Source organism: Perognathus longimembris, chromosome 1, assembly GCF_023159225.1.
Source record: "Perognathus longimembris pacificus isolate PPM17 chromosome 1, ASM2315922v1, whole genome shotgun sequence".
Lineage (NCBI taxonomy): Eukaryota > Metazoa > Chordata > Mammalia > Rodentia > Heteromyidae > Perognathus > Perognathus longimembris.
This window is the reverse complement of record NC_063161.1, coordinates 53193623-53221443: the sequence shown is the minus strand read 5'-3', so window position 1 is coordinate 53221443 and position 27821 is coordinate 53193623. Positions and strand designations below refer to the sequence as shown.

General features: G+C 46.4%; 2 protein-coding genes and 1 long non-coding RNA gene across 6 annotated transcripts; 2 read left to right on the top strand and 1 right to left on the bottom strand.

The window, feature by feature from the left end:
* LOC125364658 lies at nt 1-23229 on the top strand. Its single transcript, XR_007213552.1, has 3 exons — nt 1-133; nt 932-934; nt 23212-23229. It is a non-coding gene; the product is annotated as an uncharacterized LOC125364658 (long non-coding RNA).
* Nucleotides 2192-7065, top strand: Dazap2 (DAZ associated protein 2). The gene is made up of 4 exons (XM_048364234.1): nt 2192-2338; nt 3347-3465; nt 4377-4622; nt 5660-7065. The coding sequence occupies exons 1-4, from the start codon at nt 2326-2328 to the stop codon at nt 5786-5788; spliced, it is 507 nt and encodes a 168-aa protein (XP_048220191.1). The 5' UTR covers nt 2192-2325; the 3' UTR covers nt 5789-7065.
* On the bottom strand, nt 7974-27821 carry LOC125364640 (small cell adhesion glycoprotein). Of its 4 annotated transcripts, none has more exons than XM_048364255.1 (4): nt 27756-27821; nt 26781-26852; nt 9771-9854; nt 7974-8674 (listed from the first exon to the last, which is right to left on the bottom strand). In XM_048364255.1, the coding sequence occupies exons 2-4, from the start codon at nt 26812-26814 to the stop codon at nt 8496-8498; spliced, it is 297 nt and encodes a 98-aa protein (XP_048220212.1). In that variant the 5' UTR covers nt 26815-26852; nt 27756-27821; the 3' UTR covers nt 7974-8495. The 4 variants fall into 4 exon arrangements, with proteins under 4 accessions (XP_048220212.1, XP_048220226.1, XP_048220201.1 ...); XM_048364269.1 differs by having other exon boundaries at nt 26781-26834; nt 27756-27774; XM_048364244.1 differs by lacking the exon at nt 27756-27821 and adding an exon at nt 27565-27688.

The following is a 27821-nucleotide window of genomic DNA, read 5'->3' as shown; positions in this document are numbered from 1 at the left end:
ATCTTAGTGTGGTAAACATAGAAAGATAAGCTACTTGCCAGGCTGGGATCTGAGGATTGAAGTTTGAAGCCAGCCCAATCAGAAAAGTCTTTGAGAATCTTATCTCCAGTTAACCATTAAAAAGCCAGAAGTGGTTGGGCTGGGGATATGGCCTAGTGGCAAGAGTGCTTGCCTCGTATACATGAGGCCCTGGGTTCAATTCCCCAGCACCACATATACAGAAAATGGTCAGAAGTGGTGTTGTGGCTCAAGTGGCAGAGTGCTAGCCTTGAGCAAAAAAGAAGCCAGGGACAGTGCTCAGGCCCTGAGTCCAAGCCCCAGGACTGGCAAAAAAAAAAAAAAAGCCAGAAGTGGAAGTGTGGTTTGAGTGTTAGAGCCCGAGTCTTGGGCAAAATAAGCCAAATGAAAGCCTGAAGTCAAGCTTCAGTATCTTTGCTCATGCATGGGCATGTGTGCACCCCCCCATAAGTACTATGGACTAATCCATATGGTTTGTTAATAAATGTGTGTACATGATCATGATTTACAGGTGTGATTTGATTCAAAAATTGCATTCAAAAGGCTTCTTTCCTTTCAGAACAGTGTGTGGCACTTGTAAGTGCTCCTCAAATAAGTGTTGAAAGGGCCTACCATCAAGATTAGAGTCATAAGTAGAGGAAAAGGTAAATAAATAGGTTTATTAATAATTCATTTAATTATTAATAACTTGAATATATTTACTGCTAGGAACAAAACCTAAAAGAACTCCAAAACCAGTATCTGGACTACCAGACTTGGTCATGCTTGGTCATGCTAGGCAGTGCTCATTGATAAGAAAACAAAGCAAAACGGAAACACTGGGCTGGGAATGTGGCTTAGGGGTAGAGTGCTTGCCTAGCATGCATGAAGCCCTGGGTTTGATTCTTCAGTACCACATACACAGAAAAAGCAGGAAGTGGTGCTGTGGCTCGAGAAGTAGAGTGCTAGCCTTGAGCAAAAAGAAGCCAGGGACAGTGCTCAGGCCCTGAGTCCCAAGCCCCAGGACTGGCAAAGAAACAAACAAAAAACCACAAACAAACAAACAAACAAACCAGAAACACTGATCTGGGAACCTGGGAGTCAAGACACAAAATCTAATTCTGTAACCTGTTGGTTAACTCTGTGACTTGGGACAAATCTCTTTTGATCTGTTCTTTAATTTGAAAACAGGAATGCTCCTACAAGCCCTGCCTGCCACACAGGTCAAGACCAGATGAGATTGTGCTCCTTAGGAGTGTTCTGTGAACTCTAATACAATCCTGGAGACAAAAGCAAATGATTACCCAGTTGCAGTAGGTTATGGGTCTTTTAAGTGGTTTAATCGATAAATACTTATCAGGAGTATATTTACCAAGAGCGTTTCTCTCCAAAATTCTCCTTTCTTTTATTCTTTCCCTTCTACCTCTTCTTTGAATCAGGTGGAGGGTCCATGAGAGTTCTGACTGGTTTTGTGTAGCTACATGATCATACTTGCATGTTTGTAACAGGTGTTCAGCACATAGTTTGGAATGAAGTAAAGAAAAACAAATTGTCCTACAGGATGCCCTTTTTACCCTTATGGACAACTAAGTTAGAGGCAACAAGAGATACACAAAATATCCTTGGGTTACAGATTCTGTAACAGTTGCCAAACAAAGGGCTGTCACAAACACTCCAGCAAAATCCAACAAAACCCAAAACACATCCCTTCCTTTGAGAAGCACCCAGACCCACCAAAGTATGAACAACCTGTCTCAGGAACACACAGGGCAGGAAGACTCCCAGATCAGGAAAAAAAAAAATGACCTGAACTGGATTGGCAAAATCCATCTTTATGGTGTTTAAGAATAAGCTGAGCTTGGTAGAAGAGGAACTTAAGATACACCAAGATGTGGGGAACGTATTTGGGACAGTTTGTAAAATTTGTAGGAATGTATGTTCCTGTGGAAATACTGTCAAGGTGAGGCGACCTTGACTTTATGAGCACTAGCGGAAAAGGCAATTGTTTCCTCGGCACAGAGGAAAGATCCAATTTCCAGACAATACCTGTACATATTTGGTTTTCCTCCAGTTGAGTGACAGGGGCGGGGAATACAGGACTAGAGTTGGTGGGTGGGGTCAACGCGAGTAGGCGGGACCACGCGGACACTCGCTGTAGCTACTGGAGGCTGGACGAAAGGGGCGGGGTTTCCGGCGGCAACTCACTCCGGTGTCGGGTGACGCCGGGGGCGGATGGCTCATCACGTGACACGGAAGTGACTCCGAACAGGAAGAGGACGAAAAAAATAACCGTCCGCGACGCCGAGTCTAACCGGACCCGCAGCCACCATGAACAGCAAAGGCAAGAAAAGGGGGCGGCTGAGGCCAGTTGGGGGAGTGGTGCTGGCCTGGAGTGAGCGGGTTCGGAGTCCAGGGCCACCAAACGCAAGGCTCGGGGTGGACTGCGCCGCTCTCCGCGGCCGGGCCCAGTTGTGCGGCCTGCACCTGATGCCTTCGTCATCCCTCGCCCGCGGCTGGTCGCTCTGGCCCGGCCCTTGGGCTCTAAAACACTGTGGCGCAGTTTGGAGCGACGGACTCAGACGTGTGGGGGGGCCTTGCTGTGATGGGCACGTGCCCGAGCAAATAGGAAGCTAGAGCAGAGATTTGGGTAGGCCAATGGAGAACCGGCGGAGGCGGGGCGCTGCGTTCCAGGACAACAGGCCGGGCCCGGAGCTTAACTAGTGAGGTACCGGCGCTGGTGGGCGGGCCGCGCGGCCTGCAAGATCACGGTACCCCCGGCCCACTGCTTTCCTGCTTCTTCTTGGGCAAGGCTGGAGTTTCTCCTCGTGCCTGCGATCGTGCCAGTTTATTTGTCAGCACACTATCCCCTTCTCTTTTTCTCCGATCTCTTAGTTCACTCTACTCTCTTTATTTGGAAGTCGACCTTGAATAGGACTCTGCGAGGTAAATTATCAGAACCACTATTATGCAGAGTCTGGGCAGGCTGCAGCTCAGCCTGTGGAGACTACCCCGAGCAGAAGCACTTTAGATACATCAGCACCTTGGACATTCCAGAACTTCAGGATCAGGTCCCCAGATCTGTCCTGCATTCCAGAGACAGTTAGATTTTTCTCTTCTATCGGTATGCTAGTCAGAACAGCGCCTTCCCTGTCCAGTCACAACCCAGCACCTTCCTTTATAAGGCTATAGACACAATGCTTTTTTTTTTTTTCTCCAGAAATGAGGCCCTTTGGGGCAGTCTGTTTGCCATCTGCTTTCTCCCACCAAGTTAGGTATCTAGTATGTCTTGCCTGCATTTTGGTGGCTCTGTAATAGTAGGCAACTTACATTTACCTCTTTTGTATTCCAGGTCAGTATCCAACACAGCCAACCTACCCTGTGCAGCCTCCTGGGAATCCAGTATACCCTCAGACCTTGCATCTTCCTCAGGCTCCACCATATACTGACGCTCCACCTGCCTACTCAGAGGTACTTCTAGTTGGCCAATTTGATCTAGTTGAGAATACACGTGGACCACAGTCCTTAGTTAAGTCTGGCTTCACAAGCAGAATAGTGCTTATATGAAAATTTTAAATATGAGTTGGGCACTGTGGCTCATGCCCGTAACCTTACTCAGAATGCTGAGGTCTGAGGATTGAGGTTCAAAGCCAAGTCAGGCAAAAAAGTGCATTTAGACCCTTTTGTCTCCAATTATCCAGTCAAAAGCTAGAAATGGAGCTTGTGGCTCAAATGGTGGAATTCCAGCCTTGAGCAAAAAAGCCAAGTGACAGCACAAAGCTCTGAGTTCAAGTCCCAGCACCCGCACAAAAAAAGAAAGAAAAAAGTCTAAAATATTATATAATTGGGCAATTTCATGTTATTTGTCATAAACAGAGATTAAGAAATTGAGTTTGTGTGTTTTCAGCCTACTATTAGCTTTAGCAGGAAATGATCCAGGAGAATACTAATGTCTGTGGCAAGGTAAATTATAGAACTCACAATAAGAATTAAGAATTGAGTTAGGGGCTGGGGATATGGCCTAGTGGCAAGAGTGCTTGCCTCGTATATATGAAGCCCTGGGTTTGATTCACCAGCACCACATATACAGACAACGGCCAGAAGTGGCGCTGTGGCTCAAGTGGTAGAGTGCTAGCCTTGAGCAAAAAGAAGCCAGGGACAGTGCTCAGGCCGAGTCCGAGCCTCAGGACTGGCAAAAAGAAAAAAAAAAGAATTGAGTTAGGAGTCAGGAGGCTGAGACAGGAGTATCAAGAGTTCCAGGCCAGCCCAGGCTATATAGTTAGACCTTGTCCCAGAAAACAAGTAACAAAAAGAATGGACTTATTAAGGAAATTTCAGATAGGAATGTTATTAAGTAACATTTGGCTTTCTCTTCTCTTTAGCTGTTTCGTCCAAACTTTGTGCACCCAGGGGCTGCCACAGTCCCCACCATGTCAGCTGCATTTCCTGGCGCCTCTCTGTATGTTCCTATGGCCCAGTCTGTAGCTGTTGGGCCTTTAGGTTCCACAATCCCCATGGCTTATTATCCAGTTGGTCCCATCTATCCTCCTGGTTCAACAGTGCTGGTGGAAGGAGGGTATGATGCAGGAGCCAGATTTGGAGCTGGGGCAACTGCTGGCAACATTCCTGTGAGTATCACCTGGCCTTTGTGTAGTTGAACTGTCTTAAGTGACTTCATGCTTATTCTCCCACCATCCCTGAAACATAGCTGCTGATACTGGTGTAACCAGTGCCATGTCACAGGAAAAAAAGTGGTTCAAGAAGCAAAAGTGTGGCAGATGAATAGCACTTGGCACATTTGCTAGTCTTAAGTTAACCTGATTCCTTTGTTTCCCTGCCTTGTGAGTCTTGCTGCTTTCCCAGTTTCTTTTAGTGTGGTATTGATCTTTAGTCATTCCATAAGCACACACTTAATATTTGCCATAAGCATGATTACCAAAGTACAAGGTTACATTATGTGAAAATTGAACTACATAACTTGAGGGTCGAGATAGATGCATTGTGCTCATAAGCTGACTTCTGGAATTGAAACCTCTTCATACAACTAAATAAATAATCTATGAAAGATTATAAAAAAGTAGAATGCATACTCTCTGGTAAATAGGTTCTAGAAAAATAGGGATTTTTGTTAGTGTCTCCTGCTTAGTTCTCTAGTGCTTGTGATTTAGAGTTCACAGGGTCCTTGATCAGGCCATCATTCAGGAACCAGAATCCTGTTGCTGGGATGGTTACATTAGCGAGCCTTTAGGGAATCCAGTGGTTTACCTAAAAACTAGAGGGGTGAGACTGTTGCTCGGTGGTGGAATATGTCTTTAGCACCTGCAAAATACCTTCCCCAACAACAAAACCCAAGGAACCACTCAGGCATCCTGTGGGATTTGGCCATGGACCTAGCCCCCTATTCCTGTTTTGGGAATGTGAGTGGGAGTGATTTCCTATCCTGAAAAGGACAAGATGAAGGTCTCAGAGCCTCTGGGTGCCAAAGCCCATAAGGGAGTGCTAGGCCTCAATTGTTTTACTGGGTTCAGGTCTGACTGGTAGCAGAATTAGCTCATTAGAGTGTGATTAGTGGGCACATTGCCATCTTAATAGACACTTTACTCCACACAAATCCCCTTCCCTGTTCCAGCTGCCCTGTGCCTATTCTCGTGTCCTTCCCTTTCAGCCTCCACCTCCTGGATGCCCTCCCAATGCTGCTCAGCTTGCAGTCATGCAGGGAGCCAACGTCCTTGTAACTCAGCGGAAGGGAAACTTCTTCATGGGTGGCTCCGATGGTGGCTACACCATCTGGTGAGGAAGCAAGGCCGCCTCTGTGCCGGGAAAGACATCACATACCTTCAGCACTTCTCACAATGTAACTGCTTTAGTCATATTAACCTGAACTTGCAGTTTAGACACATGTTGTTGGGGTGTCTTTCTGGTGCCCAAAACTTTCAGGCACTTTTCAAATTTAATAAGGAACCATGTAATGGTAGCAGTACCTCCCTAAAGCATTTTGAGGTAGGGGAGGTATCCATTCATAAAATGAATGTGGGTGAAGCAGCCCCAAGGATCTTCCTTTAATTCCTCTGGAGTAATACTGTACCATACTGGTCTTTGCTTTTAGTAATAAAATATCAAATTAGGTTTGAAGGGAACTTTGATCTTCCTAAGAATTGAAGTTGCCAAATTATTCTGATTGGTCTTTAATCTCCTTTAAGTCTTTTTTGATTTATAGTTCCTAGTAAATGAAACGCATTAGCTGTCTGCCTTTTCCTTTCCATTCTCCATCCCATGTGGCATCTCCATTCTGTCTTCCATCCCCCTCCAACCAATCTCCATTAACTCAGTGGTGCAGGATAGAAAGGCCATCAGATGAGTTTCCTTCTCTCCTTGCACTTCTCCCACTTGCCATCTTCCAGCTTGTCTTTCACAAGGATCCTCTGAAGCCCCCATTTTCTTGTTTTTGTATCTCAGGCAAAAATGGAGGGTGCCTTTTGGACCTTCTCACAGGTTGTCTCTGCATACACGAACCCAACTCAAATTTGCTTTGGTGCCAGAAAAACTGAGCTTTGTGTGAACTAAGGATATCAGTGTAAACTATCCCATTAAAAAAACGTGTTTAAAATGTGACAGGCAAGGAAAAGCATGCATTTCAAAAGCTTGACTTTGGCGCCAAATTAAGAGGTGTTTCAGATCAGTGATTGGTTACCATTTTTGGTCAGTGACCATTCTCATGGCTCTCAAGAGTTCCTAAGCCGAGTGAATAGGATCAGATGGTGAATGTCTCACTGTAAAGTGACTTGAGTCCAGTGGAATCTCATTAGGGTTAAGAACATTTCAGGGATCCTTAGTATTTGATTTTTGTTTTCTGAAATTGGATTTTATTTTATCTTATAATTTCAGTTCATCTAAATTTTGTGTTCTGTACATGTGATGTTTGACTGTACCATTGACTGTTATGGAAGTTCAGCGTTGTATGTCTCTCTCTACACTGTGGTGCACTTAACTTGTGGATTTTTTATACTAAAAATGTAGAATAAAGACTATTTTGAAGATTTGAATAAAGTGATGAAGTTGCATTACACCTCACTCCCAGGATTCTTTATTTAGCTTGTTTTATTTCTCCTATATCTTAATGTCCCACCTACATACTCAGCAAGGTGCTGCTATTATTGTTTTCTTTAATAAAGGCTTTGAAATAAATCCAGGAGTACAAGGCTAAGATTGGACTATTTCCATGAGTTTTTCTTTAGATGATACACATCTCTTCACTTTACCACCCAAACTCTTCCAGATTCTGAGATTCAGAACCTAATCTTAGGAGAAAAGGGAACAATTGTTTCTCCTCATTGCTCTGAAGTTTAGACTGAGGAAAATGCCTTAGTGTAACATCTGCATACCTTCAGGGTAATCTTCAGTTTGTCTCCAGGATTCTCTGAAAAACTGGGCTCTTAGAATCCAAGTTGCCAGATTGATTTCTCAGCCTTTGGCCCTTACCTTGGGTGGGCCTGAGCTTGGACAATAGGGAGTAAGTACACAAAGACCTCAAAAGGAAGTTTTAATTCCAAAGAAACTAGAGCAGCTCGTAAGATACCAAAGTATCACACCTTTTAGACACCCCTCACTTGAGGACTAAGTTAAATCCAAAAAGCTTTTAGGGTTGGTTCAGAAGACATTCATGGGAAAAGAGGTAGGTTTTTCCTGTGCACAGTCTCTCCCTGTGTACATCGGGAATTGGGATATTTGGGCCCTTGCTAGGATAGAGGCCAAACCAACTTCTCTTCCAGAATATGTTCCTGATAATGCTCCCTGGGTCGAGCCTCCTGGATCATCCTTCTCTTAAACTCCTAACATAGTTCTGGGAACTTGTGGAACTGCAGACTTGTTGCTTGAGCAACATAGATGCAAAAGAGTTAAGTAAGCTAAAGAAAATGTTAATGCGTAAACAAAGGTCAAATGTAAACGTAGTTACTTCTTGCACCTGAAAATCTGATTTCTGCATCAATGAAAACGTTTAATTCAGATAAAAAATAGCATGAGGTTGTTGGGGAATATGGAAAGAAGGGCTCAGATTAAGGAATGTAGCACATTATCAGGAGGTAAGATCCCCAGTGTCCTCTCCTTGCTGGCTTGGCCTTTTAGTGTGATATCCAGCCTCTAGGGGAGAACTATGGATGGCTTCCTTGGGGATAGCATAGGTGACCAGGAGGGGACAGAGTAGATCAAGCCACAAGCTCACTCTCCCTCCCCTTTCAACCTGAAGAAGGCACATACTCAACTATTCCTTTGCTGGCTAGTCACAAATACCAGCACTATTACAAAGGCCTGGTTAATGGCATCATAAGCAGCCTTTTCCACATCCTGGGTCCCAGGAGTCAGTGATGCTGGCATTTGGGTCTCTGTCCTACAAGGACCTTGGATTTGCCCACATTCACTGGCTTCTAATACAATTTTTACCTAGTACATTAAATAGTGTGAGTGCTGGAGCCAGGAATTCGCTCCTTGGGGTCTGGGAGCTGTTAGATGAAATACTCTTCCTTTTCTCTGCTCTTGGCTGAGTCAGTCTCCATCTGGAGGATGGCGCTGGGCTCGCCCTCCGCAGGTTCATATGTCACGTAGGTGCCTTTGTTCTTGTACAGGTAAAAGAAGATCAAGACCACGACCGAGAGCAGGGTGAGGAAGACCACGGTGATAACAACTTGGAAAGGAGAAGGAAATGGAGACGGTTTCAGGATTGGGGATGACTCAGGAATTCATTTGGGTCATTGTTAGACCATTTCCTCACTTTTCATAGATGATCATGTTAATCAACTAGCATCTGCTTCCACATTTGTATTCCCAGACCAAGCTCAGAGGCTATGTGACATAGTGTCCAGACACAATGCTTTTGATTTTCTAACAAAACTTAATTCCTAAACCAGTTCCTGAAATATGAAGGAGGAAAATGAAAAAAAAAAAAAAGCTTAGCCTGTTAGAAGAGGTGCTTTTATTTTTTTTTATTTTTTTTTTTTTTGGCCAGTCCTGGGGCTTGGACTCAGGGCCTGAGCACTGTCCCTGGCTTCTTCCCGCTCAAGGCTAGCACTCTGCCACTTGAGCCACAGCGCCGCTTCTGGCCGTTTTCTGTATATGTGGTGCTGGGGAATCGAACCTAGGGCCTCGTGTATCCGAGGCAGGCACTCTTGCCACTAGGCTATATCCCCAGCCCAGAAGAGGTGCTTTTAAATCCATAGCTTCCTGTAGTGTTTGCTGATCCTCCTTCCTTACTCAACAAACAACATGTATCCTCATCCTACCTACTGTAATGTCCACACACACGTGTGTGTGTGTGTGTGTATTTTTTTTGTTGTTGTTTGGTCATGGGGCTTGAACTCTGGGCCTGGGCGCTGTCCCTGAGCTCTTTAGCTAGCACTCTACAACTTGAGCCACAGCACCAGTTCTAGTTTTCTGGTGGTTAATTGGAGATAAGAGTCTCACAGACTTTCCTGCCCGGGCTGGCTGTGAATCATGATCTCCAGATCTCAGCCTCCTGAGTAGCTAGGATATAGGCGTAAGCCACTGGTGCCCAGCACCAGTATCTTTTTGTGGCCACCTTCCAGCCTATCATTTACTGGCCATGCTTATAAGTGTGTGTGTGTGTGTGTGTGTGTGTGTGTGTCTCCATACCAAGTTGAGGTATAAGTGTGTGTGTGTGTGTGTGTGTCTCCATACCAAGTTGAGTAATCCCAGTAACGGATGGGGTGATTTTCCAGTCTGTCTCTAGAGCGAGATAGGATTTGGGGCAGAGCCCTTAGTACCTGCAATGAGTGCAGTGCTGGCTTCTTCCACTTCTGGAGACAGGGTTTCAGTGGCCTGAAGCATTGGGGTGGTCATCAGCTCTTCTGGAAAGTTTAGAGAAGTGAGGGGAAAATGGGTTGAAATTTGTCCTTTAAATTTCTACCTTCTTTCCTATTCAAAAATTGTCATTACAGTAAATCCAAATAGAATAACCTAGAGAATAGAGAAACTACTTCCCAAAGACAACATCTGCTTAAGTAGTGGTTTTAAGTCTGTGTGAGCTGAGGAAAATAACCTGATTTCTCTAAGCATCAGTTTACCTCATCTGCAAACGGGATGAGATACTTTACTAGGGGTGATATGCTATAGTAAATAACTGTAAAACTAAGTCATTGTTAGGCATATTTTTATATAAATGAGATCAAACGATGTATGTTTTATATAAATGAGATCAAACGATGTATGTTTTATATAAAAGATCAAACGATGTATGTTCAGCATATATAGTTAGGGTCACATGGTATGTGTTATTTTTTCAGTGTTTTTACATACTCTGTATGTTATGTATGTTAAATATTTGCTGATACTGTAACTGGAACTCAAGACCTCTCATTCTCACTTGGCTTTTTCACTTAAGGTTGGTGTCTACCATTTGTGCCACGGCTCCACTTCTGGCTTTTTGCTGGTTAATTGGAGATAAGAATCTCCCAGGCTTTCCTGGTTTGGCTGACTTTGAACCACAACCCTTAGATCTCAGCCTAGTAGCTAGGATTACAGGCATGAGCCACCAGTGCCAAGCTCCTTACACACTCATTATTGGTGGCCTTGGAATTTTGAAATTAGGGCCTTCTGTGGCTTAGGCAAGCACTCTTAACACCTGAGCCACACCTCCAGCCCACAAACCTAATTTTAAAATAGTAAAATAATATTCCTCCCCTTCAAAACCCCCTTTTCTCTATTCTTGGGGCAGGTTGTGTACTTTGAAAGGCTGAAACAAAGCCTTTCCTACCCTAAAATATATCCTGAACCCCTCCTGGGTAGGTCTATTTATCCTTCACGTCTGAGAGCTCCAGTTAAGGTCATTCATTACCTAGGACCAGGACAGTACAAAACTGTGGTCTCCAAGGTCCCTTCTAAGTGTTTGCACAGGAAGTCAGAAAACCCTTCCATCCCTTCTTAATTAGCATTTGGATGCGATGGTTTGAAAAGGTAACAATTAAATAGAGGTCACTGGAGGCTAGAGGTGTCCCGGGAAGACAGGCTGGCTGGCTTTGAAATCACTCAGCACTCCCGCTCTGCCAGGGAACAGAATAGAGAGCAGACAGGGAGCTTTTCCTCCACCACGCCCACAGATCATGCAGCTCTGAGCCTAAGGAAATACACCGTCCCCCCCCCCCCCCCCCCCCCCCCCGGGTAGAGCTTGTGCAGTGGGGTGTCTAGCCTTCCAGCCAGGAGTGACCTCCCAAGGAAGTAGTATTTGAATGAGGAGTGGGAGCTAGGGTTGGTGTCTGCTGGGTACCAAGGATAAGACTCATTCCACACAGGGAGAAGAGCCTGGGCGAGGGGCATGGTGGGAGCACGGCTCCTGTCCAGCGCCAGGACATGCTTAGGCCTCCAGCTAGGGCAAAGGAAATGAAATCATCAGCTGTGGTCTGTGTTGAGAGGGGGCCAGTGGTGTTGAGAAGTCTTTGTCCGGGCCAGAGGGAGTGTCAGGAACCATGTAGGTCCTATACCAGGGCAAAGGTGGACCAGCTAGGGTGCTTTTGTCTTTTAGCCAGGTCCACTCCTTCTCCACTTTATCTTTAGGAATGGTAGGATATTCAGCCACTTTCAGGCCTTGATTCACGTACCAACTCTCGTCAGTTATACATGGGGTTTATACTAACCACTTTCGCAGGATTGTTGTGTAGACTAAATGAGAAAACACTGAAAGGGCTGGGGACATAGTGCCTGCTGGCATGCACAAGACCTTGGGCTGGATCCCCACCACCACCAAAACCCAATGTCTAAAATTTATATAGTAGGTAACATAAAATATCATGTAGGAACTGGGTGTGGTGGTACATGCCTGTAATGCCAATCAGAAAACTGAGGGTTAGGGATCCAAAGGGAAAGTTTGCTGAGTTTGGATCCTGCCCAGCCATAGTTACTAGGTGACCTAGAGGAAGTGATAAACTCTCTAGTCCTCAGTTTCTTGATCTGTAAAAATGGCAGTGGGCTGGTCAGCTCCTGCCATGGATTTCAGTGATCCTCGTCTCCTGCTCCTGCTCCTGTTCCAGGGGTTTGGGCTCTCCTGGCACTTGTGTGTGTGTGTGTGTGTGCCTGTGTATGTGCAAACACGCACCAGTCTGCTGGATTCAATGTCTCTAACAAACCACGTTCACAGTGATGGAATGTGACTTGGGAGTTGGGGTTACACAGCACTGAGTTCCATCAAAGAGAAACACCGAAGTGGCTGAGGCCTGGTCCTGGCCTCAGAGCGCCTCAGTCATACTTTGCTTCCCTCAATCCCCACCACCCCGATCTGTCTTCTATCTTGCCTCCATTCATCTGCAAGTCTAAACAATGGCTGATACTTTTGCCTTCCTGAAATATTTGAGAATTTAAAGCTATACCAAGGTCTGAGAAGATGACTGACTATACATCAGAAGCTTAAACAAAATGAGCATAACTTCAGTTGAATTAACCAACGACCACATCTCTGCATGGAGCGTCTGCCAGAGACTGGGGCCTGGGAACAAACCCTCAGAAAGGTCACTAGGGACCCAACCTGCATCTCATTGCTTCTAAGAACAGACCCATAGAAGTGCCTGGAAAGAGAATCTGGAAGGGAAGATGAGTCATGGTTGGAAAGTTCTGCAAAGGATCCTGGTTCTAAAAGGTGCCACTCACTATCCTGATTGAGCTAGGTCTTTTCCCCTTTTGCTTTCTCATTCATTCATTCATTCTTGCATGCCAGTCCTGGGGTTTGAACTCAGGGCCTAAGCACTGTCCCTGGCTTCTTTTTGCTTAAGGCTAGCACTCTCCCTCTTGAGCCACAGCGCCACTTCTGGCCTTTTCTGTTTATATGATGCTGAGGAATGGAACCCAAGGCTTCATGCATGCTAGGTGAGCACTCTACCACTAAGCCACATTCCCAGCCTCTTTTTTCTTTATTTTTTTTCTTGTGCTGGTCCTGGGGCTTGAACTCAGGGCTTGAGCTTTGTCCCTGAGCTTCTTTTGCTCAAAGCTAGCACTGTGCCACTTCCAGCTTTTTCTGATTAGTTTATTGGAGATAAGAGTTTCACGGACTTTCCTGACCCGCCTGGCTTTGGGTGTCAGCCACCACTGCCCAGCTGAGCTAGGTCTTTTACAAATATATTTATTATTAATCTTTACAATACTATCACTTCAGAGTGGGATTTTTATTTGTTGATGTGGGCCCTTCGTCCCTGGGGGAGTAAAATGTGATATGACTCTATTACATATGATGCTACAGCCAGAGTGAGTTATTCGCACTGAACCTTCCTATCACTGTCCTTTCCTTTTCCAAAATGGAAGAAGTAATGACAGGCAACTATGAAAAAACACAACAAGCTTTACAAAAAGGTCAAGAGTTTAAAAGGTGTGGATCCAGGCAGAAGACTTAGAATAGTGCCAGGAAGCTCTATGGAGCTTCAAATAAATAAACAGGAAAGTGGCAAATAAACAGGAAAGTCAATATCCTCCTCCTCCCTGCCCCCTCCTCCCCTTCTTCTTCTTCCATCCCTCTTCCCTCCTCCTCCTACTCCTCCTTCTTCTCCTTCTTCATTGATCACAGGGCCTGAATTGAGGGCCTGAGCACTGTCCCTGACCTTTTTTTGCTCAAAGGTAGTAGTGTTCTACCACTTTGAGCCACAGTGCCACTTCCACATTTCTGGGGGTTAACTGGAGATAAGAGTTTCATGGGCTTTTCCCCAGAGCTGGCTCTTAATTCAAAAACATATCTGGAAAAAAAAAACCCACACAAACCTGAAACAAGGACAAGGAGACAGCTAGGACTGATGCTTGTGTGTGAATGTGTCAAGTTAGAGGTCCGATTAGCCCAATTCCCCAACCTCTTTTGTTTTTTTTTCTCCTATCAAAGAAAACACTACTGAGCATTAGTGGTTTGGAGACGTGGGAAAATGAGAAGGGAAGGGAAACTGAGCCAGGTGTGAGGCTCAGGTCTGAATCCCAGAGTTGAGAGCCATAGGTAGGAGGCCACCCAGCACTTCATAGCAAAACCTTGTCTCCAAAGAAAACAACAAAGAAAAAACAAAAAACCAATCAAGCAAAACATCCCTCAAACCCTCTCTTCTTACAATTTATATTCTTTTCTTCTTTTTTCTATGTATTCCAGGTTGGCCTTGAAATTGCTATGTAGCCCAGACTGGCCTTGAACTCAAAATATTCCTGCCTTAACTTGCTCAGTGTTGAGATTATAGGCATGTGCTACTATACCCAGTTCCCATTTATATTCTTTTGTGTGTGTGCCAGTCCTGGGCCTTGGACTCAGGGCCTGAGCACTGTCCCTGGCCTCTTCTTGCTCAAGGCTAGCACTCTGCCACTTGAGCCACAGCGCCCCCTCTGGCCGTTTTCCATATATGTGGTGCTGGGGAATCGAACTGAGAGCTTCATGTGTAGGAGGCAAGCACTCTTGCCACTAGGCCATACTCCCAGCCCCCCATTTATATTCTTAAAAGGAGAGGACAGACAATACCAATATAAGTAGAAGAAATATTGTATTGGATATTGATTGATGCTATGTGGAAAAACAAGCAGGAAAGGGGCTAGGGAAATGAAATATGGGTGGAAGTTGCAATTGTTTTTTAAGGCTATTTGCCCAGCTTGTGCAACACTCTGGCTTTGGTCCTCATAACAACTGGGAGACCGTTCCAGACACAGGGGAACATCAAAGTCAGGGCAAGGTGGACTGTAATGCTGAAAAGCTGGCTCATACTTGGCCACTCAGGAGTCACAGAGAAGAAAAGAGTTTTCAAGTGAGCTGAAGAACACGGGCTTTGTGGCAAGGACTTCAGTGGAGTGCAAAACTTTTTTTTTTTTTTTTTTTTTTTTTTTTTTTTTACCAGTCCTGGGCCTTGGACTCAGGGCCTGAGCACTGTCCCTGGCTTCTTTTTGCTCAAGGCTAGCACTCTGCCACTTGAGCCACAGTGCCACTTCTGGCCATTTTCTGTATATGTGGTGCTGGGGAATAGAACCCAGGGCTTCATGTATACGAGGCAAGCACTCTTGCCACTAGGCCATATCCCCAGCCCGGAGTGCAAAACTTTTATATAGGTCGTGAGCAGAAATGGACAGGACTTACCCCTGGAAACCAATACTTCTTAAACTCTGTGGTACACAGCAACCTCCTAGAGATCCTAACAAAATGCAGATTTGGGACAGCAGTGTGTGTGTGGGGGGGGTGGTAGGTACTGAAATTCTGCTAGATGTGTGGGGGAGACCATTTTGAACCCTCCTGAAGATTCCTGCTGCATGAGTGAGAACAGGTGAAACTGGTAACCAAATGCCAACCCACACAGACTTTGTCATGTTTTGTTTTGTTTTTTCCTCCAGTTACATATATTGGAAAGAGATTGATTTCAAAGGATCCCTCTGACTGCATGAGGGACAGCAGATAGAAGAAATGGGAAGATAAGGGTAGAAGAATTTGGCACCCCAGTACACTGAAGGGGGAACCTTCTTCTAATTTGCATAAAAACCAAGCAGCCGGGGCTGGGGATATGGCCTAGTGGCAAGTGCTTGCCCCGTATACATGAGGCCCTGGGTTCAATTCCCCAGCACCACATATATAGAAAATGGCCAGAAGTGGCGCTGTGACTCAAGTGGCATAGTGCTAGCCTTGAGTAAAAAGAAGCCAGGGACGGTGCTCAGGCCCTGAGTCCAAGTCCCAGGACTGGCCAAAAACAAACAAACAAAAAAAAACAAGCAGAGAGAGAGAGAGAGAGAGAGAGAGAGAGAGAGAGAGAGAGAGAGAGAGAGAGAGAGAGAGAGAGAGAGAGAGAGGAGAGAGAGAGAGAGAATGCTGTAGAAGCCTGACCAGTGCATGTCTGTAATCCCTACGACTTGGGAGGTGGAGGTAGGTAGGAGGAATGAGGCTGCAGGACAGTCTGGGGAAAAGCAAAAGCACCAGACCCTATCTGAAAAATAACTAATGCTAAAGGGCTGGGGCATGGCTGAAGTGACTGAGACTATGTCTCTGAGGTGAAACTCCAGTACTGCCTTCCCCCTCGCCCCCCCCAAAAAAGCTGTAGGAGTCTCGATCTATTCTGAAACAAGGAGTGACAGGATTGGCTGTGAGGGCCCAAGTAACTGGATGAGAAATGGGGGGAAAACTTGACAGCTTAAGACCAGAATATAGGGAAGGGCTCTGGACTGAAGATTTTTGAAAAATAAAAGAGCTGGGTACCTGGGTCTCATGCCTGTCGTCCTACCTACTTAAGAGGCTAAGATCTGAGGATCAAGGTTTGAAGTCAGCCAAGGCAGAAACATCCATGAGGCTCTTACCTCCCATTAAACAGCAAAAAGCTGGAAGTGGAGCTGTGGCTCAACTGGTAGAACATCAATCAGCCTTGAGCAAAAAAGCTAAGGGACAGTGTCCAGGTTCTGAATTCAAGCTCTAGTACTGGTGCACATGCGCACACCACACAGTAGGGGCAGAAGAGGATTGTGCACTGCTGGGAAAGGAGACAAGCAGCAGACAGAGAGCCAGGTCAGGGGCTCATCACTGGATTTTACCAGAGTTCACAAACGACCTTTTCAACACGATCCTTTCAACCCAAGTTCTGGGCCGGTTGGGGGGTGTGGCTATGTGGTAGAGTGCTTGTCTAGCATGTACAAAGCCCTGGCTTCATTCCCTGGCAACACACACACACACACACACACACACACACACACACACACGTGTTTTGGTGAAATGCTGAATATAAATCTGTGGTTTAGGGTGGATTCAAGAGAGAAACAGGAGGAGGGACTGGAGGCAGAATATAAATAAACTCTTCTGTAAAGGTGAGCAGAACCCAGGCTGTGACCAGAGGGGAACAAGAGCTGTTTTCTTTTTTATGATGGGAGAAATGCCAGCATGTTTGTGTGTGGACAGGAATGACTCAGATGAGAGGGAGCAACTGATAACGCATGAGCGAGACAATGGCATAAGCCATGTTCCTGCAGGGAGCCAACTCAATGCCCAAATCAAGGGGTGGGCGGCAGAGAGAAGCAGAGAAGATCAATCCTTGGTAATCACCAGAAAAGCCAAGGACCTGGGCACAGATGCAGGGAGAAGGGAGATAGATGGCAAAGTGGGAGCCTTTTGGGGTTTGCTTCTGAGAACTTTAATTTGCTCAAGGAAACAGAATGTGTAGGGCATAGGAGGCTGAGTTCTAAGGTAACTGGTTTGATACCAGCCCAGGCAAAAAAGTTCCTGAGATACTTATCTTCAGTTTACCACCATAATGTCAGAAGTGGAGGTGTGACTCAAGTGGTAAGGCAGTAGCCTTAAGCGTGCATGAGTGTGCACACAGACAGATAGACACACAAACACACACCAAGCAAAAGTTGGATGCCAGTGGTTCAGACTTATAATCCTAGCCGCTCAAGAGGTTGAGATGTGAAGATTATGTAGCCTTGAGCAAAAAAGCTCAGGGACAGTGCATAGACCCTGGAGTTCAGCCCCAATACTAGCCTAAATAAATAAATAAAAATAGGGATCCCTAGAAAGCTATACACAATATAAAAGAACAGCAGGAGTTACAACTAAGTTGAAGAATTCTTCCTCTGTGTGTGTGTGTGTGTGTGTGTGTGTGTGTGTGTGTGTTGGTCCTAGTGCTTGAACTCAAGAACTAGATGCTGTCCTTGAGCTTTTTTGTTCAAGGCTAGCATTCTACCTCTTCAGCCATAGCTGGTACTTCCGTTTTTTGGAGGGTGGTTAATAGGAAATAAATATCTCATGGATTTTCCTGCCTAAGCTGGCTTTGAACCACGATCCTCAGATCTCAGTCTCCTGAGATCTTACAGGCAGCAGTTAGGCTGAAGAATTCTGAATGATTTTCTTCTATATACTTTATCTTTTGGATTTCTTATAAGGAAAATGACTTCTATAAGCATAAGAAATTCAAAATCTGGGGCTGGGAATGTGGCTTAGTGGTAGAGTGTTTGCCTAGCATGCATGAAGCCCTGGGTTCAATTCCTCAGTATCACATAAACAGAAAAAGCTGGAAGTGGTGCTGTGGTTCAAGTGGTAGAGTGTTAGCTTGAGCAAAAAAGAAGCTCAGAGACAGTGCCCAGGCCCTGAGTTCAAGCCCCAGGACTGGCCAAAAAAAAAATAAATTCAACATCTGCTGCTAGTTTAGGCACTGTCAATATACACAAGGTCTCTAGTTACGCTGGCCATGGTTTAGCTCTACTTTGTCCCACTCCTGAAATGCCGCCACATCTGGGTATCACAGCCTTGTGGTTGGTGGAACAATCATGTGGGATAAGGAAAGATGCTAGAGAAAATCCAGAGGGCTAGCATGTGGTGACTGTCTTCTAATAGCCAAAGTGTGGCCTGTATGAGAGGACTGAATGTAGAGCTGGAGGAGAAGACAGAGGTCCTCAAACAAGAAGAGAAAATCTGGACAAAGGACTGGCTGGGGGCTGGTGGCTTAGCTCACGCCAGTGATCCCAGCTACTCAGGAGGCTGAGATCTGAGGATTGTAGTCTGATGTCAGCCAGGGCAGGAGAATTTGTGAGACTCTTATTGTCAATTAACTACTAAAAACCCAAAAGGAGCTGTGGGTCAAGAGGTAGATTAGCATGAGCTTTAAGCAAAAAAAAAAAAGGCTCAAGGACAGCACCTAGGTCCTGAGGTCAAGCCCCACAACTAACAAAAACAACAACAACAAAAGAGAATTCAAGGGCTACTGGAGATAATTCTGGTGCAGAATGAGCAGTTAAAATAACTTGCCATCAGGATCACTTTCAGACTGAATTTTAGAGCTTTTTTCTTTTCTTTTTGTATCTATCCTGGGGCTTGAACTCAGGGCCTATGTGCTGTCCTTGAGCCTTTTTTGAGGATGGAGAGAGTAGGGTGAGTTTGATCCAGGTACAACGTCACTTTAAGACTCCCTCTTTTTTTTTTTTGTCAGTCATGGGTCTTGAACTCTGGTTCTGGGCATTGTCCCTGAGCTTTTCAGCTCAAGGTTAGTGCTCTACCACTTGAGCCACAGCTCCACTTCTGGGTTTTCTAGTAGTTAACTGGAGATAAGAGTCTCATGGGCTTTTTTTCGTGAGCTGGCTTTGAACTGTGATCCTCAGATCTCTGCTTTTTTTCTTTTTTGGTTGTGGGGCTTGAACTCTGGGCCTGGGTGCTGTCCCTGAGCTCTTCAGTTCAAGGCTAGAGCTCTACCACTTGAGCCATAGCACCACTTCTTGTTTTCTGAGTGGTTAAATGGGGTAAGAGTCTCATGGAGTCTCCCAGGGCTGGCTTTGAACCATGATCCTCAGATCTCAGCCTCCTGAGTAGCTAGGATGACAGGTGTGAATCACCAACAACTCCTGGCCAGATCTCTGCTTTCTGAGTAGCGAGGGTTATAGGCATGAGTCACTGGTGCCTGGCTTGTTTTGGTTTTTGAGACATGGTCTTATTGTGTAGCCCAGGGTCCTTCAGCCTCCCAAGTGCTGGTATTACAGGAATACTCCACTATACCTGGCTTTAATTTGGGGAGTTTAATTTGGGGAAAGTAAAAATTGTATCAAAATGCTTTTCAAGCTGGGTGCTGGCAGCTCACATTTGTAATTTTAGCTGTTCAGGATGCAGAGATCTGAGGATCAAGGTTCAAGGTTAGCCTGGGCTCTTATTTCCAAATAACCAGCCAAAAAACTTACAAGCTGAGATATGGCTCAAGTGGTAGAGCAACAGCCTTTTGTAAAAAAAAGTTAAGAGTACACATGAAGCCCCAAGTTCAAGCCACAATCGTGCCAATTTTTTTTAAGTAAAACAAAATGTTTAAGTAAAAAGAAACTAATCTGGCCCAAGTTTGGTTTTTTGGCCAGTCCTGGCACTTGGACTCAGGGCCTGAGCACTGTCCCTGGCTTCTTTTTGCTCAGGGGTAGCACTCTGCCACTTGAGCCACAGCATCTCTTCTGGCCTTTTCTATATATGTGGTGCTAAGGAACTGAATCCAGGGCTTCATCTATATGAGGCAAGCACTCTTGCCACTAGGTCATATTCCCAGCCCTTGTTTTTGTTTTTATTAGTCTAAATGCCACAGAGTATGCTGGGATCAGCATTATAACTATATTTGTGATTTGCAGTTTATAAAGTACTACAAGAATACACAGGGCAAAAATCTGAGGCCAGCCAGCAGGCTGGATCAAGCAACTCCCGATTCCTTAATGGACGGCCAAGCAGTGTTTCAAATCTGTCTCCAATCTCAGGGTTGTTTCCACAAAACAACCAACTCTCCAAGCTTCCTGCTCAGCCTCTAGCTGCATGTTTTGTCTTTTTCCATATCCCCTGGGCTGTGTTCTTTGAGTTTTACTGCAGATGGGAAGGTTTCTTACTGCGGGAGTTTGCAGCAAGGACACATATCTGAATGTCTATTGGTAGAGGAATGTTGAAATAAACTATAGCCCATCCATTTTGGAAACACTAAATAGTTATTTCAAAGAATGTGGTAAGGGCTGGGAATGTGGCTTAGTGGTAGAGTGCTTGCCTAGCATGCATGAAGCTCTGGGTTCCATTCCTCAGTACCACATACATAGAAAAAGCTGGAAGTGGCGCTGTGGTGCTAGCCTTGAGCAAAAAGAAGCCAAGGACAGTGCCCAGGCCCTGAGTTCAAGTACCAGGACTGGCCAAAAAAAAAAAAAAAAAAAGAAGAAGAAGAAGAATGTGGTAGGCCAAGAGCAGTGGTGCATGCCTGTAATCTCAACTACTTGGAAAGTTGAGGCAAGAGGCTTGCTTGAGACCAGGTGTTCAGGACCAGCTCAGGCAATGTAACAAGAGAACCCCCCCCTCTCTTATACACACATATACCCCAAATAACAACAACAACCAACAACAAATTCATGCCTATAATCATGTTTCCATATGTCTGTATATATACAACACACACACACACACACACACACACACACACACACGAAAGGTCTAGAAGGCTACTACCTAAAGGACAGGTAATTCACATTTTTTCTGGTCCAAGGCCTGGGCTACTATACCATAGCTTTTTCACTCAAAGAAGGCACTCTACCATTTGAGCTACAGCCCTACTTCTGGCTTTTTGCTGGTTAATCGGAGAAAAGAACTCACAGACTTTCCTGCTGGGGTTTGCTTCAAACTGTAATCCTCAGATCTTAGCCTCCTACATAGCTAGGATTACGGGCGTGAGCCACTAATGTTCAGACAGGCATTACCTTTTAAGCAAATAGACTACAACAAAGTAAGGTCAGAAAGTCTGGCATGAAAATGGAGGAAATGGGTCTGGGGTATATAGATCAGTGAAATAAAGGCTCAGCACATTCAAGCTCCTGGGCTCAATTCCCCACACCAATCCAACCAACCAACCAAACAAAAACAAAACCAACAATGGGATGAATTTTAACTTTCTCCTGTGATGATCCTCAACCTCAGTGTAGTCCTATCAACTTATTCAAACCCCAAAACAATAATGTCATAATGTCATTCTGTGTCTCTTCCTTTCTCAGACTTGGAAAGATGATAGCACTATTCTCCCACTGGGTGGGCAGCCAAAAAAGAGGACCCCAGCAAGATGCAAGGCTCCCCCAAACCATAGCCTGCTCCAATGACTTTCCGTCCATGCTGCTCCCTTGCCTCCTTTCTGTTGACCCAGATAGCGCATGGTTTCTTTGTGGCCCTTGTTCCCAGGCTGCGCTAAATCCCTTATCAAGAAGGCATCAGATCCATTTGCCACCAGAGGCTGCCAACCTACTTATTTGCTCTAGACCTGCCCAGCAAAGGGTGGCTTCCTCAATTCTCATTTCTGTGGGAACCTGCCCTGGAATTCTGTCCCTCTCCTCTTCCTTCTCTTTCATGTGTGCCGATAGAGCAGGGTGGAGATTTTGCAAGCCATATCAGGATGGAGTAAATCACAGTTGGCAGGAAACCATGCTTCTGCCATGATTAAGCTACCCCTTGAAACATTTTTTTTTTTTTCTGCCAGTCCTGGCCCTTGGACTCAGGGCCTGAGCACTGTCCCTGGCTAGCACTCTGCCACTTGAGCCACAAGCGCCACTTCTGGCTGTTTTCCGGAATTGAACCCAGGGCTTCATGTATATGAAGCAAGCACTCTTGCCACTAGGCCATATTCCCAGCCCCCATTTTTTTTTTTTTTTTGCCAGTCCTGGGGCTTGAACTCAGGGGGCCTGAGCACCGTCCCTGAGCCTCTTTTTGCTCAAGGCTAGCACTCTACCACTTGAGCCACAGCTCTACTTCAGCTTTTTCTGTTTATATGGTACCAATGAATGGAATGTAGGCCTTCATGCATGCTAGGCAAGCACTCTACTGCTAAGCCACATTCCCAGCCCTGAAACTTTTTTTTTTTTTTTTTTTTTTTTGCCAGTCCTGGGCCTTGGACTCAGGGCCTGAGCACTGTCCCTGGCTTCTTTTTGCTCAAGGCTAGCACTCTGCCACTTGAGCCACAGCACCACTTCTGGCTGTTTTCTATATATGTGGTGCTGGGGAATCGAACCCAGGGCTTCATGTATACGAGGCAAGCACTCTTGCCACTAGGCCATATCCCCAGCCCCCCTGGAACATTTTTCTTAATTATTGAAAATTGCTTAGCTTTACCTCATGGAAATGTTACTATGAAACCTCCCTTGCACAACTAACGTATGCTAATAAGAGACAACCTATCATAGGGCTGCGGGGAGGAACAGTGTCTCACCCATGCAAGGACAAGCTGAGGAGAGCCAGGTGGCAAAGAGGAAAGCTGTGGACTTCCCCTGGTCAGAGTCTGCATGGTAAGGCTTTGCTCTGCCCAACCTTCAACAGGCCTGGTTTGTGCTCTTCACATTACTGAGGGTCTACATGCTTCTCAGGGGCCTATGAAAATGTTTTGTTTTGATTTATGTGTGTGTTCAAGACCAGATCTTGAACTTGGTATCTGGCTGGCTGGTGCCCTACCACCTGAGCCATACCTCCCACTGTGAAAATAGTTTTGAAATGGCTTTCATTTAAGAATTTGTAATTTCCTTTAAAACCAGAAGGCAAAAATAAACTTTGCAATCAAATACATATTTCTTGAATTTGCTTGGACCCACTGGTTAGAAGACTTGTATTATGTCTTAAAATACTAAAAAATGGTCAAGGTAAGGGCTGGTGGCTTATTCCTGTAATCTTAACTCCTCAGGAGGCTGAGATCTGGAGGACTGTGGTTGAAAGCCATCCTAGACAGAAAATCTATGAGACTCCATCTCCAATTAACTAGCAAAATGCTGAAGGTGTGGCTCAAGTGGTAGAAAGCAAGGAAGAGAGCTGAGCAAGAGAGCAAGGCCCCAAGTTCTAGACCCTCAAAAAGGACAAGACCCTGACTAACAAATAAGACCAAGACTTCTCCAAAGTAATCTGGATGGCCAACAGGTACATGAAAAGACAGTCATCACTAATCATTAAGGAGATGCAAATCAAAGCCACAGAGGCTGGGTGCCATGGCTCTCACCTGGAACCCCAGCTATTTGGGAAGGGATTGGGAAGATAGAAGTTCAAGGCCAGCCCAGGCAAGAATTGATCAAGACTGAATTTCAACCAATAGCTGGGTATAGTGGTACATGCTGGTCAACTGAAGCAGGAAATCCTAAGGGCTAGGAATTGGCTCAAATGGTAGAGGACCAGCCCAGCAAGTACAAGGTTCTGAGTTCAAAGCCCAGTATACAACACAGCATGTGGAGACTAGTTTGGTAAGATGGTATAAGAGGTACTTAAAAGTTGTATCTGAAAAAAAAGTTGTATCTGCTGAACCTATAAATTAGCTACAAGCAAGAGAAAAGCTTGACACCTCTGCCTCCATTTTGCTTATGGTTTTGCTCTATGCCATTCAATCATGGTGGGTTCCTAAAAAGACAGGATTAATCAATAGTCTTTATGGTAAGGGACCAAAACTATTCCTACAGAATGATGACAGTGCCTCCTGAGGTCAGACCACGTGCCAGACAACAATAACTTGCTTCAATGACAGCGATAACATCCTTAAATAAGGACTAAAATCACAATCAGTCAGACTACACTGTAACTGGGACTATTTAATAATTATGCATACCTCTCTCCTCCTGTATTTCCCCCCCTCTCCAATTCTTGTCCATAAAACGCAGAGACCATGTCTGTACCCCTGAAGACAGCTCAAGATGTACTGATAGGCTATCTTTCCAGCCTGTGCAGTCTGTGCCTGTAAATAAACCTGCTTGCTCTGCCCTTCCGCATGGCTCTTTATCTGGTGCCTAGGGACACATGCCAGATCTGGCAGGTATAACTCTTTAAGAGTTTGAGTCTAGTCTCAGCAGTGCCTGTGTGTAATCCCAGGTGAATTGAGAGTTTGAGGCTATGGCTTCATAATGAGACTCTCTTCCACATTCTGGAATGAAAAAGAAAAGGAAAAAGGAAGGAAGGAAGGAAGGAAGGAAGGAAGGAAGGAAGGAAGGAAGGAAGGAAGGAAAGAGGGAAGGAAGAGAGGGAAGGAGGGAAGGGGAGGGAAGGGAAGGGAGGGAGGGGAAGGGCAGAGAGGCAGAAAGAGGGACGGAAAGAGAGAAGAGGGAGGGGAGGGGAGGGGAGGGAGGGGAGGGAGCCAACATAAGTCCACCAACAAATGAATAAACAGAATGTAGTATGCTATACAATGGCTTATTACTCAGACTTGAAAAAGGAAATTTGGGAGTACGAATGTGGCTTAGTGGTACAGTGCTTGCCTAGCATGCATGAAGCCCTGGGTTCAGCACCACCTAAACAGAAAAAGCCAGAAGTGGTGCTGTGGCTCAGATGGTAGGGTGCTAGCCTTGAGCAAAAGGAGCCAGGGACAGTGTTCAGGCCATGACTTCAAGCCCCAGGACTAGCAAAAAAAAAAAAAAAAGACAAAAGGAAATTCTGACATATACAACAACATGCAGGAATCTTGAAAGCATTGTGATGCTAAGTGACCAGCCAGAAGCAAAGCATAAATATTGTACCATTCTGTTTATATAGAGGTATCCTAGGAAGTCAAATTCATAGAAACAGAAAGTAAAAAGTTGCCAGAGGCTAGGAGGAGGGGATGGAGAGTTAATATTTAATGGGTGTGGGATTTCAGTATTAGAGATTGGAGGATGGTGGTGGAAACGTAAGGTACTTAATACCACAGAACTATACACACAAAATCAGTCGCAAAGATAACACTTGCAGTCTGGATGTTTTATTACAATTGTGTGTGTAGGCATGTATGTGTGTGTGCACGTGTGCCAGTTCAGGGGCTTGAACTCAAGGCCTGAGTGGTGTTCCTTTTCACTCAAAACTAGCACTCTACTTAAAACTACAGCTTCACTTCCAGGTTTTACTGGTTAATTGGAGATAAAATCCAACTGACTTTCCTTTCCCAGGCTGGCTTTGAACCATGATCCTCAGATTTCAGCCTCCTGAGTAGCTAGAATTACAGGTGTGAGTCACCAGCACCCTGCTTACTCCAAATTTTATTTTTAAAAAGGGAAACAAAAACAAATAAAAAGAACCCTTATTTCTCTTAGCCCAGGAGCTAATTCTGAGCTAGCAGGACAAGTATCACCTGTACTTACCTATGGGCAGGTATGTTCTACAAGTCTTTGCCTTCCCTCCTGAACATCCTCCAAGGCAAACCCCATCACTGTGGCTTGGGGGGGGGGGGAGGAGGGCGGGGCCTGTGTCCATAGAGTTTGCAGACCTCCTCCTTTCTCCAGGGTAAGGATGGAGGCCCCCCTCACACAGCAGGCCTATCAATCCCAACCATTCCAGATCTCTGGCTTTTCTCTCTCTTCTTATCTCTTCTCATAAATACCTAAAAGTCTGCATGGTGTGAATGGCCCATCAATGGAGACCACATCTTAGACCTGCCCCAGGGGTTGTCACTCACCTGCTTCCTTATCAGTAAAGCAGGGAATGCTGGTTCTAAGGGCAAGTAAGACTGGATGGGAAAACAAATGTATCTAGACCAACCAAGAGCTTCCTCTTCCCTCACCCCACCTAGCAGGGGGAGAGGTGGGGAAGGGGGCAAGGAGGGAGTGGCAACCAACAATCTACACTGAAAGGTGGTAGTTGCATGAAATGAAAGGATTCTCTGTGTAAAGAGTTGGATCCCAGTCTGGAATACTTTCAGGGAACAATGGAGTTTTGATCCTGGACCAGTAGGATCAGAGGAATAAAAATAGAAGTTTGTATCCCTTTCCAGGATTACAGGTGTGCAGTGCCATGCCCTCCCCTTTTTGTTGTGTTGGTCCTTGAGTTTGAACTCAGAGTCTAGGCATAGTCCCTGAATTTTGTTGCATTTGAGCCGCATCTCCAGTTCTGGCTGTTGGGTGGTTAATAAGAGTCTGAAGGACTTTCCTGCCCAGGCTGGCTTTGAACCATTGATCCTCAGATCTCAGCCTCCTGAGTAACTAGGGTTATAGGTGTGAGCCACCAGTGCTTGGCCTCAGTGCCATTAATTTTTTTTAAAATTTTCCTGTTATATGTGAAAGATTTCTTCTCCTCATTTAATCATGGCGGTTGCTGCCACCTCCTTTGCCACAGCTCTGAATGATTACAACGGTGACTGTAAAACCACTCCTTTAGCCTTGTAAAAGAATTTTACTAGCCAAGCTTACAAAGTGTTAAGTGGTAGAGGCAGGAACTGGTCTGGTCCGCACTAAAGGGCACCCTCTGGTTGCCTCCAGCTTCCCCCCCCCCCCCCCCAGGCAGGCAGGGAGGGGGAGGTCTTCCCAACCCCTGCCGAGGCCTAAGGAATTCCAGAACTGGTCAGACCACGAGGGACGCTAATCAATTCTCTCTCACAGGATAGCAAAAGGCCAACACCTACCTCCAGGAGAAGGCGTGGTCAGGAGGCTGGTCATCGCGGCCAGGGGGTCCGCACCTGGAGGGAGGGGCAGATCTGTGGGAAGGAGAAGAAAATCAAGAATGAAGGCGGGGACTCTGGGGGCTGTTTGGGCCTAGAGACCCCCGGGAAGCCTTTGGTGTCAGGTTTTCCGGAGTTCCCACCCCTATGTCCTGCTTTCCCCCTCAGAACCTGCCGGAATCTCCTTAGGTTCCAGATGCTAATCACCTCTCCCCGGAGTAGATCGGAGTATTTGGGGTGTGTCCCCTTTGTGACCCTCACGCTGGCCCCCCGACTTTTACCCAGATCTCTCAGAGCCTGAGAGAGTTGGTCCAGGACAAGCCGCGGATCCGGTTTCGCCAAAGCGCGATCCAGGGCAGCAAGCCGCCTGACCTCGCGGGGCCGGGGAGCTCGGGTGAAGCTATCCACTAGGTGTCAGGAGAGGGCGGGGGGGGGGGGGCTGGAGCCCCGGCTGGGGCGCGGGGTTCGGGCACGAGGTCGTCGTGCAGACACCAAGCGGGGCCCTCCCCCGCACCGCCGGGCCGGTGTCGGAGCCTCCCCTCGCTCCCCCTCGGCTCCGGGCTTGGCCCTCTTCCCGCCGTCCCCGCGGGGTCCCGGGCGCCGTCCACGCGCGGCTCAGCCAGCTCCGCCCGGCCCCCCACGACTCGGCGGCAGTGCGGGCCGGGGCGGGGTGCGGGCCGGGGCGGGGTGCGGGCCGACGCCGGGCCCCCCACCCCCGATCCTTCCCTCTTCCCATCCCCCACGTTACCCGCGCGTCCGAGGCTCCGCGCTCCGCTGGTGCGCGCCGGGCTGCGGCCGCTCTCGGTTTCAGTTCCTGCTGCGGCCGCCGTGGGAGTGTGGGCGACCCAACTCGCGGGGCCTCCCCGCCCCGCCCCGCCCCGTCCCGTCCCGTCCTGTCCCGTCCCTCTCCTCCCTCGCCGGCCCCGCGTGCTCTCCTACCTTTCCAGTCCGACGGGCCGCGGGGGGCCGGGCCCGACGCTCGCGTCCTCCGGCACTCGACGGGGG

Bases quoted from the DNA above. Each gene is read 5' to 3' on its own strand.
- Dazap2 (XM_048364234.1), top strand. The intron at 3,466-4,376 runs GTACTTCTAGTT...TCTTCTCTTTAG, and splicing joins CTCCACCTGCCTACTCAGAG to CTGTTTCGTCCAAACTTTGT. The intron at 4,623-5,659 runs GTGAGTATCACC...CTTCCCTTTCAG, and splicing joins CAACTGCTGGCAACATTCCT to CCTCCACCTCCTGGATGCCC.
- LOC125364640 (XM_048364255.1), bottom strand. From the start codon at position 26,814: ATGACCAGCCTCCTGACCACGCCTTCTCCTGGAG. The intron at 9,855-26,780 runs GTAGGTGTTGGC...TAAACTTTCCAG, and splicing joins GACCACGCCTTCTCCTGGAG to AAGAGCTGATGACCACCCCA. The intron at 8,675-9,770 runs GTACTAAGGGCT...CTCCTTTCCAAG, and splicing joins CAGCACTGCACTCATTGCAG to TTGTTATCACCGTGGTCTTC.